General features: G+C 48.3%; 2 protein-coding genes across 2 annotated transcripts in view; one reads left to right on the top strand and one right to left on the bottom strand.

The window, feature by feature from the left end:
* Positions 1 to 4,687: 4,687 nt before the first annotated feature.
* On the top strand, positions 4,688 to 7,252 carry CD52 (CD52 molecule). The gene is made up of 2 exons (XM_066265123.1): positions 4,688 to 5,083; positions 6,574 to 7,252. The coding sequence occupies exons 1-2, from the start codon at positions 5,030 to 5,032 to the stop codon at positions 6,895 to 6,897; spliced, it is 378 nt and encodes a 125-aa protein (XP_066121220.1). The 5' UTR covers positions 4,688 to 5,029; the 3' UTR covers positions 6,898 to 7,252.
* Positions 7,253 to 7,622: 370 nt separating this feature from the next.
* Positions 7,623 to 12,957, bottom strand: part of CRYBG2 (crystallin beta-gamma domain containing 2) — a 32,414-nt gene continuing 27,079 nt past the window's right edge. Inside the window, exons 20-22 of the mRNA XM_066270021.1 lie at positions 11,830 to 11,988; positions 7,908 to 8,067; positions 7,623 to 7,801 (exon numbers count right to left, since the gene is read on the bottom strand). Coding sequence (XP_066126118.1) covers positions 7,713 to 7,801; positions 7,908 to 8,067; positions 11,830 to 11,988 — 408 coding nt within the window. The 3' untranslated portion in view covers positions 7,623 to 7,712. The remainder of the gene's footprint in view (positions 7,802 to 7,907; positions 8,068 to 11,829; positions 11,989 to 12,957) is intronic.

Here is a 12,957-nt window from a genome sequence, read left to right as displayed (position 1 = left end):
CACAGGGACTCTGCCTTTTTGTTCACTTCTGTCTATCCCGTGACTAGACCAGTACCTGAAACATAGTAGGCACTTAAGAAATACATTATGCTATAATAATATTTCCTCATGCTCTAGTTTCTGCTTCACTAATTCTCTCTTCCTTTGTATCTGATCTGATGTTAAGCCTATCCACTGATTTCAATCTCTGTTATTTTTAAGTTTTAGAAATTCCATTTGGTTCTCTATAATTTCCAGCTCTTGGTATTGTCTTACATGTCTTTGAATATACTAAACATTGTTATTTGAAAGTTTAGTTGATGATTCTGTTACCTGAATCTTCCATATACTTGTTTCTATTATCATTTTTACAAGGGCTGGGCTGTTGTTTCCTTTCCCTCTTATTCCTCAAGTGTAATCTTTCACAGCTTCAACTCAAAGCATAGTGGGGGTGAAGGGTTTACCAGCCCCCCCTTTTTTACAGAGAGAGAGTCAGAGGGATAGATAGGGACAGACAGACAGGAACAGAGAGAGATGAGAAGCATCAATCATTAGTTTTTCGTTGCGACACCTTAGTTGTTCATTAATTGCTTTCTCATATGTGCCTTGACTGGGGGGCTACAGCAGACCAAGTAACCCCTTGCTCAAGCCAGTGACCTTGGGTCCAAGCTGGTGAGCTTTTGCTCAAACCAGATAAGCCCGCGCTCAAGCTGGTGACCTTGGGGTCTCAAACCTGGGTCCTCTGCATCCTAGTCCGATGCTCTATTCACTGTGCCACCGCCTGGTCAGGCCAGGCCCCCCCTTTCTTAGTGAGTCTTGAACTATAGTTTTTCTACTAGCTCCATAAATTTGTAGAAAGCTCTGCTCAGTTTCTCAGCTATCTCTTCTGGAAGTGGCAGATACTTTTGGGGGAAGAGCAGTTCAAATGAAGGGCTTACCACCCTCTTCCCCTTAATTGGATCCTGCCTTGGTAACTCTCCAATACTTAGTTGGCTGTTGCCTTACAATGTCTATAACACGTCTTTACTAACTGAATGAATACAGGCGTGCAAGGCTTGGAGGTAGGAGTGGACACCTTATACTCACACATTCAGCTATCCCTAACACCCACTCCGTGCAATGTTCTATGCTATGCTGGCTTAAAGAGGTGGCAAGACCTAGCACCCCCTCAGAGGACCAGACCATATTCTAAGTAGGCATGTCTTTAGAGCAGAGACCAACAGAAGGGGCTCTTGGAATCCTGAGGAACTCCCTCTCTTTGAAGGTATTTCCTAAGGGAAGTGGAAAGTTTCCAGGACAAGGGGCTTCTGAGCTAAGTCTCAAAGAGCAAATAAGAGTTTGCCAGGTTAAAATAAAAATCCTTGCAGAGAAAAATACATGGGGTGTAAAAGAGCCTGGAACAGCCGAGGAGATAAAGGGTGGGTGTGGCCTTGAGTATCACACTAAAGGGCTGGTCTTGAGCCCTAGAAAGAGTTGTATGAGGTGTGGACTGAGGTTTCCCATCTTGCTAGTCAAGGTTCAGAAGTCAGGTTTGGAGAAGGTGTATAGTAGGACACTGAAGTTGAGAGATAGACTAGGTTCTGTCTCCAGCTCTGCTGTTAACCTGCTTTTCTTAGGCCCTCAGTTTTATAGTCTTTAAAAAAAATGGGGGTTTCTTGCCCCAGCCTGGTAGCTCAGTTGGCTAGAGCAGTGGTCAGCCTGCGAGCTACATGTGGCTCTTTGGCCCCTTGAGTGTGTCTCTTCCACAAAATATCACGTGCCCTAATTAAGTTAATAACAATGTACCTACCTATGTAGTTTAAGTTTAAAAAATTTGGCTTTCAAAAGAAATTTCAATTGTTGTACTGTTGATATTTGGCTCTGTTGACTAATGAGTTTGCCGACCGCTGGGAGCATTGTCCTGATAGGCCAAGGTTGTGGGTTTGATCCCCAGTCAGAACACATATAAGAATCAACCAATGAGTGCGTGAATGGGTAGAATAACAAATTGATGTGTCTCTCTCCCATTCTCTCTATCTCAAATCAATTAAAAAACAAAAATAAAGTAAAATAGGGGTTTCTCTGGGCTCTTTAATCTTTGTGACCATGGTTATGTCTACCTAGATGTTGTCAAGACAAAATAAAACTGCTCAAAGGGCAGGAGAGGTAATGGTGTGAAGCCCCACTTCTCCCAGGTACTGACAGACTCCAAACATCTAAACCCTAAGCCCTGATGACCCCTAAAAATCCTTCCAGCACCTACAAGTCCCTACCACCACCACCCTAGCAGCTTAGGCTCACACCGCAGCAGAGGCTCAGGATGTGAAGATGAAATTTCTGGGATGAGAAAAGTTTTACAAATATGGACCTGGCATTTAAGCATCCTCACATGCATCCCCAGCCTGGAAAAGGCACAAGGCGCTGGCCCCAGACCTTATCCTGTAGCTGTCTCTTCATCAGAGGAAAGAAGGTGGCCCAGTGTGACGGGGCCTGTTCTCAGCAGAGCACTCCTGGATTTCAGCATGGGCCTCCTGCCTCCTGGCTCCCGGGCCAATGCCCCTGCAGCACGTGCTGCCTCCTCGACTCTTAGGAACCCCCAGAATTACCCACCTGCACAGATGTACCGAAGGCAGCTGACACTTGAGGCAGGGTCAGGAGAGTCTTCCAGAGACGGGCTTATGAGGTGCGCCGTGGTGGGTCATTGCGAGCTCATTCCATTTCCCTCCCCATACCACCCCAAGGTCTTCCATACTCCCTCCCCTCCCTCTGCATGTCTTCACCTCCTCTCACTGGTGGACCAGCTCTTTAGTCAGGGCCAGAGGCCCGTAAGGGCCCACTCAGGTTTTCCCAAAGCCTGCAACAGGAAGGTTTGCAACAGGAGGCCCAAAACCAATGGAAGGGAAGTAGGAGAGGATTTTCTTTTACTGCCTGGTATGCAAATTAGACAAAACAGACTAAAAAAGAGAGTGGTGAGGCTGGAGCACCCCACAAAAACTAAATCTAACCCAACCCAGGAGGGAGCAGGGCAGGAACTCAAGACATCTGGGGCAGCCCCAGAGATTACACACATGATTGTGGCTTCAGACAGATCTGTATTCAAGTTCAAATGACACTAGCTCCACCATTTATTACCTTGGACAAGTCAGTTAATGTCTGAGCCTTATTTCTTCACCAGGGAAATGGGGATAGTTATAAAATCTACTGCCGAGCCCCACTGGGACAATAAGGTGCAAGAGTGTACAAAGAATGGAGAATGGAGCCCGGTCCAGGCAGCTCTGTGATTCACTTCACCCCCACCCCAGATCCCCCCCACTGCTGTTCAGTCACCTGTTTGTCCCGCCACTAGCCCCCTCCCATCCATCCAACATTGACACAAACAACTCATCTGCTATTTTCTTTATTCAGATCACAAAATGCTAGGTTTTTAAGAACCTTCAGAAATTATTCACTTTAGTCTTCTCAGTTGAAATGAGAAATAGTGAAGCTCAAGGGAAGCTGGCCTACCCAAAGCTAGGTTTCCAGATAACGCAGTGCTCCTTTGTTTCCACGGAAACCTACTGTCCCACCCCAGCCCCGAATATTAATGTTCTGAATCTGTGAAGCCATATTCAACCTTACCTTGCAACCTAAATCAGCCTGACCAAGCAGTGGTGCAGTGGATAGAGCATCGGCCTGGGATGCTGAGGACCCAGGTTTGAAACCCCAAGGTCTTCAGCTTGAGCCCAGAGGTCACTGGCTTGAGCCCAAAGGTCACTGGCTTGAGCAAGGGGTCACTGGCTCAGCTGGAGCCCCCAGGACAAGGCACTTATGAGAAAACAATGAACAGCTAAGGTGCTATGACTATGAGTTGATGCTTCTCATCTCTCTCCCTCTCTTAAAAAGAACGACAAAAACTAAATCTAACCCAACCTTTTCTCTTTCAGCTTTTATACCCTGCCCCAATCTTCTTTAAAATATAACAAAACATTTACATACTATTTACTGTGTGTTGGCACATTTAAACAGGTTATATTGCATTTAATCTTCTGGTTATGCCTGACCTGTGGTGGCACAGTGGATAAAGTATCGACCTGGAATGCCAGGGCCGCTGGTTCAAAACCCTGGGCTTGCCTGGTCAAGGCACATATGGGAGTTGATGCTTCCTGCTCTTCCCCACCTTCTTCCTCCCTCCCACCCCCTCTCTCCTCTCTAAAATAAATAAGTAAAAAAATCTTAAAAAAAAAATCTTTTGGCTACTCTTTTGTTAAATGCTCAGAGAAGTATAGTTTCTAGCCCAAGGTTGCAGAGTTGATAGGCGATTAAACCAAGATTTGGTCCCCAGTAGGTATGACTCCAAGTACAGGGCCCTATTTACTGTCCCACAGCTGCCCCTTTGGTTTGACTACCTCCTATCCTCTGGGATTTGGCTGGATCCCAACCCAGAAGGCATTATCAGCCAGGGTCCTGGAACCTTGGGCAGTGTTTTTCAACCATCGCTCCACCAGAAATTTCATGCCAGTTTGCAAGTTAACCGCCCTGGTGTTGTATGAAGACTATAGTCCTAAGGATCTTAGTCAAATTCACTTACGCTCAGGATAACTGCCATTTATCAGCCTGTATCATCTATGAAAATACTACTGAGGTTCTCTTAGATACCTATGGAACTTGTAGGCTCATTCCAACAACCTTTTGCACCACGCAGAGTATTTATAAATCATACACAATAGACAAAAAGCATTTGGACAAACTTACGTAGTATTCAGTGCATCGTACATATGCAGTTCGGAAATCAAGCACCAGCTTGTACTGTGTTGCACTGTTATGAGCAGTAAAATAAAACCTTATTCGTTGTGTATTTCTGTTTCTGGCCAGCTAGGTCCCCAAGTGTAAAAAGGTTGAAAACCACTGACCTAGGGCCTGGTGTCCTCAACCCTGAGATCTGTAAAAAGGAAGCAACACCCCACCCCATGTCATAGGCCCTCCTTCCTCTCCCTTTCACCCCGCCTCCCTGGTTCAAAAGCAGTCAAGCCAGAAGGGGCCTGCAGACAGCCCTCCTCTCATCTCCAAAAGCTGTAACCAAAATCCTTCCAAGATGAAGGGCTTCTTCTTCCTCCTATTCACCATCAGCCTCCTGGTTATGACTCAGGTAAGAGCAGCCCCTCGGAGGCCCTGGCACCACCACCCAGGATTGCCCAGACCTGCGTGGCATGGGAGGAAGGGAATGCAGCTTCCTGAGCACCCAGGCTTCTCCCATGGGAACAGAGGCTCCCCATGGCTGGGGAGCACTTTCGGGGTGCCAAAAGCACTGAGGTACCCAAGGGGTGCTGTGGAGTAATAGTGACTTCAGAGGCCTGGTAAGACAGCCCTGAGTGAGGATGGCATCAACCTACAAGGAACCTGGGGAAACGGTCTTATTAGGAAGGGTCCAGGAAATGTTCAAGTGGAACCTGATCCTGTTCTGATGGTGGCGGGAATCCCCAGGAAGATTAACCGGCATGTTGGTGAATGTAGAAAGGGTAGAAATGGCCAACTCCAGAAATCGCTGAAGTCTCAAAGCCAAGTGCTGTTCCAGGAGGCAGCCCCAGCAGCGTCCCATGTGCCCTGAGGGCTCCAGTCAGCGTAAGAGCGGGAGCCATCAAGTTCTTGACAAAGAGCAGCTTGATCAAGCATCAAGAACAACTTGAATATCATCAAAAACAGCTTAATCTCCATCAAGAGCACCTTTAGTTGCAGCTTGATCAAGCATTGAGAACAGTTTGATCACCATCTGGCCTTGTCCTAAGGGAGAAAACTGTGCCCTCCCCACCTCTCCACCCACTCACCCATACTTTGCCAGGTGCCTTCTCACCAGCCTCGCCTCCTGTGACCCCCTACAACTGTGATGTGCTCTTTTCCCCACGCAGAATATGAGAAAATTGAGGCTCATATAGGCTAAGCCCCCAGCCCAACTGGTCCCTTATCTTCCACACCCTGGAGGAGCTGGTGGCCTGGAGGTGACAGGAAGGTTTATATGGGAGGTGGGCCAGAGACTGCATTTTGATCCTGTCAAGGCAGAAAGCAGCCAATGGTCTCCACAGGACCTGGTGGCAGAAGTCATGATCGTGGGACAGAGAAGTAAGGACTATTGTATTGGGTAGGGAATCTATGTCTCTAAACAAGCATGAGATTCAAAAGACTCCTGAGCTTGTCCCACTTTTCTTTTTTTTCTTTCTTTCTTTTTTTTTTTTTTTTTTTTGTATTTTTCTGAAGCTGGAAACGGGGAGAGACAGTCAGACAGACTCCCACATGCGCCCGACCGGGATCCACCCGGCACACCCACCAGGGGCGATGCTCTGCCCACCAGGGGGCGATGCTCTGCCCCTCTGGGGCATCGCTCTGCCGCGACCAGAGCCACTCTAGCGCCTGGGGCAGAGGCCAAGGAGCCATCCCCAGCGCCCGGGCCATCTTTGCTCCAATGGAGCCTTGGCTGCGGGAGGGGAAGAGAGAGACAGAGAGGAAGGGGGGGGGTGGAGAAGCAAATGGGCACTTCTCCTATGTGCCCTGGCTGGGAATCGAACCCGGGTCCCCCGCACGCCAGGCCGACGCTCTACCGCTGAGCCAACCAGCCAGGGCCTTGTCCCACTTTTCTTCTTGCAGGTGCAAAGTGGAATGGCGGACACTACCATGTCAATGACACCCAGCCACGCGAACACCATCATCACCACTACTCCCCCCAATGTCCCCACCAAATCCTCCCCCAGTAGGACCACCAGCAGGACCACTAGCAGGACCACTGGCAGGGCCATGGGCAAGACCACCAGCAACACCATCACCAGGACTACCAGCAGGACCACCACCACCACCACCAGCATGACCACCAAGAAATTCAAGAGTGCAGCCCCAGCACTCAGCAGCCTGGGCATGGGCAGTATCCTTCTCTTCTTGACCAATACCCTTCTTCAGCAATTTCACATCCGCTGAAGTGACATGCCTCAGCCCCTAGCCCTGTGTCCTCTGAGAGAGCTGCCACCATCACTAGCAAGAGAAGCTTCCCACCCCAATTCTTGGGAGGGGCTGATGGCAGGGATTACCAGTTGTGGGAATTGACAGGAAGTGTCTTAGAGGCGATGGTGAACACAGGGAGGTGCTGATGTGGAGGGGTTAGCATCACCCAGCAGGGGTTCAATAAAGTTGTCCTGTACTTGGAGTTAGGTCCTATGTCTTATGTATGATCACTGGACATCACCGGGCCCCAAAAGCCAGGTTTTCAGCAGCACCAAGGAAGACTCCTATGCCCCCATCAGCAGGAGGTGGTGCCAGGAAGCTCCCACCCCAGCTTCCCTGCTCCAAGTCCAAAGGCTGAGGCCCCTCCCCTTAGAATCACCTTGCAGAGACCTGCCATCTTCACCATCAGAATCCTCCACTGGACCTGTGAGTTCCCTGGGGGCGAGGACGAAGGGGCTTGGTTCAGACCTGGCTCAGAGCAGGCTCTCAGAATATATCGTTTGGTTAACTGCATAAAGGACCGTGCTCATCAGTTAGTTTGGTCCCAGGGTTCCCTCTGGTGGCAGAGGGAGGTCTTACATCTGAGTCCCAGACCTGGAGCTGGGAAAGAAGCCAGCACCAGTAGGGGGAAGAAGGTAGATGAGTGAATCCTCAATCTCACCCCCAAATACCAAGTGCACAGAGAGGAGGATACCCAGGAGGATATTAGAAAACAATTTATGTTACAACAAAAATAACCTATAAAAACATTTCATCCCAGAGAAAGCCTCCAGAGCTGGGAGGATGGGATGTCAAAGCACATGGACGGTCCAGACCTGGGAAGCCCTCTCCTTGACCAGCTCCCACAGCACGGCATGGTCCCGGTCATAGCCCCGGCCACCTGGGGAAGGAATAAGAGATGGGGAGCTAAGTGGTCAGAGCAAGCTGGGGACTCCACTTCCCTCAGCCCCCTCAGGCACCTTCTCCCACACACATCCCCACCTTACCCTTCACATCTAGGATCCGACCTTCAAACATCTGGCTGCAGATGTGACCTGATTCACTGATGCTCCATGTCTGACGGGGCAGGCGGCTCTCAGCCCACAGCACCACCTTGGAGCCTGTGCTGGGGGGCCCAATCACCTGCAGGCTCATGGTGGGGGCCACCTAAAGCCCCCCAGGAGGTTGTCAGGCACTGCTTCTCTCCACAGAGACCCCACCAAAGAAAGACAGCCTTGACACGCCCAGCTTTGAATCCTTATGGACGATGACCCTGGGCAAATCTCTTAATCCTTTTGAGCTTTGGTTTCCTTGGAGATGGAAATCCCTGAGTGCTGGTTGTTGTGACGGTTCAACATGAGAAATCATAAAAGGGCTGGAGAAGTATTAGTACCTCCAGGAAACCTTCCATGACTGACTCCCAAAACACAGGCAAGCCTTGACACACTTATTGGCTGTGTGACTTTCAACCATTTACTTCACTTCTCTGTGTTCTGCTTTCCATTTAAAGCAGAACACATTTTTTAAAATGGAGAGTTAAATAGAATCTGCCCATAGTGTCTCTAAGGATTATATGAGGTATTCATGTGAAGGGCTTAACATGGCACCTGGTACATAGTGAATGTTCCCTTTCATTCTAATTAAAAGACAGACCTCTTGGAATAGCCTACAAAGACCGCCTGACTGGTGGTGGTGCAGTGGATAGAGCATCGATCTGGGATGCTGAGGTCCCAGGTTTGAACCCTTGAGGTTACCAGCTTGAGCATAGGCTTGCTAACTTAAGCATGGGATCATCAACGATGATCCCTGCCTTGAGCCCAAAAGTCGCTGGCTTGAAGCCCAAGATCACTGGCTTGGCTTGAGCCCCAGGGTTACATGTATGAGAAGCAATCAATGAACAACTAAAGCGATGCAACTACAAGTTGATGCTTCTCATGTCTCTTTTTTTCCTGTCTCTCTTAAAAAAAAAAAAAAGCTTACAAAGACCTAAAGACCTACACCCCAATGATCTTTCTGATTTCATCTTCTGCTACTTCTTTCTTCACTCACTTCACTCCAGCCATTCAGGTGGCCTTGCTTGTCCTGGAAAACACCAGGCATGCTCCTACCTCAGGGCCTTTGCACTTACTATTTCCTCTACCTGGAACACTCTTCTCTCAGACATCTTCAAATGTCACCTTCTTGGAAAGGGCTCCCCTTGTCAGAGCTACTGATACTTCCTGTTCCTTTTATTCATTTATTTTTCCTCTATTGCAGCAATTTTCAACATGTGCCACAATGATTTTTTTTAATGATTTTTATTATATATATATATATATATATTTTTTTTTTTTTTTTTACAGGGACAGAGAGTCAGAGAGAGGGATAGATAAGGACAGACAGACAGGAACGGAGAGAGATGAGAAGCATCAATCATCAGTTTCTCGTTGCGACACCTTAGTTGTTCATTGTTCATTGATTGCTTTCTCATATGTGCCTTGACTGTGGGCCTTCAGCAGACCGAGTGACCCCTACTCAGCGACCTTACGTCCGAGCTGGTGAGCTTTTTTTTTTTTTTTTTTTTTTTGCTCAACCCAGATGAGCTCGTGCTCAAGCTGGCAACCTCGGGGTCTCGAACCTGGGTCTTCCGCATCCCAGTCTGACGCTCTATCCACTGCGCCACCGCCTGGTCAGGCTTTTTTTTTTTTTACAAAGACAGAGAGAGTCAGAAAGAGGGATAGACAGGAACAGACAGACAGGAATGGAGAGATGAGAGGCATCAATCATTAGTTTTTCGTTGCGCGTTGTGACTCCTTAGTTGTTCATTGATTGCTTTCTTGTATGTGCCTTGACTGCGGGCCTTCCGCAGACCGAGTAACCCCTTGCTCAAGCCAGCGACTTTGGGCTCAAGCTGGTGAGCTTTGCTCAAACCAGATGAGCCCGCGCTCAAGTTGGAGACCTTGGGGTCTCGAACCTGGGTCTTTCAACATCCCAGTCCGAGGCTCTATCCACTGCACCACTGCCTGGTCAGGTGTGCCACAATGATTTTTAAAACATGCAATATCTGACTATTTAGTTAGGATACTAACCTCTTTTACCTTAGATTGTCAGGTAAAAAAATGATAACAGCCAACACAACACTAGCCATCTGGTGTAAATGCCCTGTCTTGAACCATAAATATATATACTGCTCACAAAAATAAGGGATATTTTATAGGTTCATGTTCATTTTCAAATATTCCTTAATTTTTGTGAGCAGTATATATAGGTCATATAATAGTGTTACATATTTTTTAAAGGTTTTATTTATCCATTTTTATTGGAGAGAGAGAGAGAGAAAGAGGAAAGAGATAGAGAGAACAAGGGGAGGAGCAGGAAGCATCAACTCCCATATGTGCCTTGACCAGGCAAGCCCAGGGTTTTAAACCGGCAACCTCAGCATTCCAAGTTGATGCTTTATCCACTGCGCCACCACAGGTCAGGCAATCGTGTTACATCTTGTTGGGCATGTTGCATAGTAAGGTTGTATCTGATTAGTTAATCCTTGGTACCAGAACCACTTACATACAAGTATAGGCACCCAAATTTTTAAGTGTCACTTTGGAGCAAAAAGGATAGGTAATTACTATTATTACTTTTTTTCTTCCTTTTTTACAGAGACAGAGAAAGAGTCAGAGAGAGGGATAGATAGGGACAGACAGGAATGGAGAGAGATGAGAAGCATCAATCATTAGTTTTTTGTTGCAACTCCTTAGTTGTTCATTGACTGCTCTCTCATATGTGCCTTGACCATGGGGCTACAGCAGACCGAGTAACCCCTTGCTCGAGCCAGCGACCTTGGGTCCAAGCTGGTGTGCTTTGTTCAAACCAGATGAGCCCACGCTCAAGCTGGCAACCTTGAGGTCTCAAACCTGGGTCCTCCGCATCCCAATCTGACACTCTATCCACTGCGCCACCGCCCTGTCAGGCACTATTATTATTTTTTGTAAGTCAATCAAAATTATACACTTCTTTCAGTGTGCTGCAGAATTTTAGTAATTAGTTTATGAATGCCATGAGATGAAATAGGTTGAAAATCATTTTTCATCATCTAAGGTGCTAAGATATTTTACTCATCTAACTTGTTTCTGTCATTCCCCACTAGGATATAAGCTTCAGGAGGGCAAGAGTCACTCCCTGTCTTCTCACTGCTGTGCTCCTGACACATAGTAGGTGCTCAGGAAATGTTTGTGGAGTGAATATATTATTACTAGGATCCAAGTTTTGTCCCAGGATATCAGAGCTGGGAAGTCCCTTAGAAGAATCTGGTTCAATGCTCTTGTTTTGCATATGTGAAAATGAGGCCCAGAGGAGAGCCTGAGTTGCCCAGGGGTGCACAGCCTGCATTATCTACCTCCCCAGTGTCTTGGTGTCTTGTGTATGTCTTTTTTTTTTTTTTTTTTCATTTTTCTGAAGCTGGAAACAGGAAGAGACAGTCAGACAGACTCCCGCATGCGCCCGACCGGGATCCACCCGGCACGCCCACCAGGGGCGATGCTCTGCCCACCAGGGGGCGATGCTCTGCCCATCCTGGGCGTCGCCATGTTGCGACCAGAGCCACTCTAGCGCCTGAGGCAGAGGCCACAGAGCCATCCCCAGCGCCCGGGCCATCTTTGCTCCAATGGAGCCTTGGCTGCGGGAGGGGAAGAGAGAGACAGAGAGGAAAGCGCGGCGGAGGGGTGGAGAAGCAAATGAGCGCTTCTCCTGTGTGCCCTGGCCAGGAATCGAACCCGGGTCCTCCGCACGCTAGGCCGACGCTCTACCGCTGAGCCAACCGGCCAGGGCGTGTATGTCTCTTTTTCTGGCCCAAGGTTGGGTCCTGTTATCAACTGTGTTGGGACTCCCTAAATTGAGCCTGTATATGCCTGGGGCCCTGGTGTCCCTGTCCCAGCCACTAAACCAGTACTGTACCTGGTTCTTCAGCAGCCCGTCTTCATAGTACCAGATGCAGCTACCTCCCGCTCCAGGCTCAGAGACCACCACACGGCCTGCCTTCATGTCTTCCACGTGGTCTGGCACTGCCAGGAATCCCCCCAGCGCGGCATTCCAGAGGCGGAAATAAGCCCGGCGCTGGTGAGAGGAGGGAGCTAAGAGTCAGGGCTCCCTGGGCAGAGATGCTCCCACCTTGGTCCTCAACACCCATAACTCCGGACCATCCACTATCCCAAGCTTCCAAGCCCTCCTTCCTGCCCCTAAACCTTCCTTAGCTCTACTTTAAGTCACCCCTTGCTGACCACACAAATACCAAGGGCACATCCATAGCATACGTTCACACCCATACAGTTCCACGCCCACAGGTATCACAGATGTGTGCAGAAGGACAAGCTGGCAGATACAGCCAAGGTCCACATGGCTGCACAGAAGTTTGCAGCAGACACAAACACATGAACACGCCCAGCCATACCAACTCCCACATCCTAACCGATGCACGGGTGCCCCCAGCCTACTCCGCAGCAGGCATTTTTGTTTGCTAAAAAGATGGATGACGTAGGAATACAGATGCACACATGCCCATGCTGAAGAGGTACCAGGAAAGGCGGACACTGCACTGTCAGACATCAGATCAGGTTCTGCCTCAAATCAGCTAGGGACCTCGGATACTGGTGAGGGCAGTCATAGTAATCATAGTAAGAATGACTACAACGTTTGTTGAGTGCTTATCTATTGAATACTTAAATACTGTTCTAAAGACTTTACATACATCATTTAGCGTCAGTCCTCAAAACAACTCCATCGTAATTATTACCCTCATTTTAAAGATGAGGAAACTGAGGTCCATGGAGGCTTAGTACTTGCCTGAGATTGCAAAGCAAATCCTTGCCCACTTCTCCCGGCCTTTACTTTCCCACTTCTAAAATGTGGGAGTTGGAGATAATCTCCAAGACTTCTTCTAGCACTGTCATAAGTCTGTGAATATAGGGACCATACAATATCCTGATATGAAGACACACACATTCTCAACAGTGTCACAGGCACACAAAGTCAGAAACACAATCTCACAGATGTGAGACACACAAACCGCAGGTCACCTACACAGAA

Source organism: Saccopteryx bilineata, chromosome 3, assembly GCF_036850765.1.
Source record: "Saccopteryx bilineata isolate mSacBil1 chromosome 3, mSacBil1_pri_phased_curated, whole genome shotgun sequence".
Classification (NCBI taxonomy): domain Eukaryota; kingdom Metazoa; phylum Chordata; class Mammalia; order Chiroptera; family Emballonuridae; genus Saccopteryx; species Saccopteryx bilineata.
The sequence above is the reverse complement of the archived record's forward strand: the minus strand, read 5'-3'. Positions and strand labels throughout refer to the sequence as shown.

Bases quoted from the DNA above. Each gene is read 5' to 3' on its own strand.
- CD52 (XM_066265123.1), top strand. From the start codon at position 5,030: ATGAAGGGCTTCTTCTTCCTCCTATTCACCATCAGCCTCCTGGTTATG. The intron at 5,084-6,573 runs GTAAGAGCAGCC...TTCTTCTTGCAG, and splicing joins GCCTCCTGGTTATGACTCAG to GTGCAAAGTGGAATGGCGGA.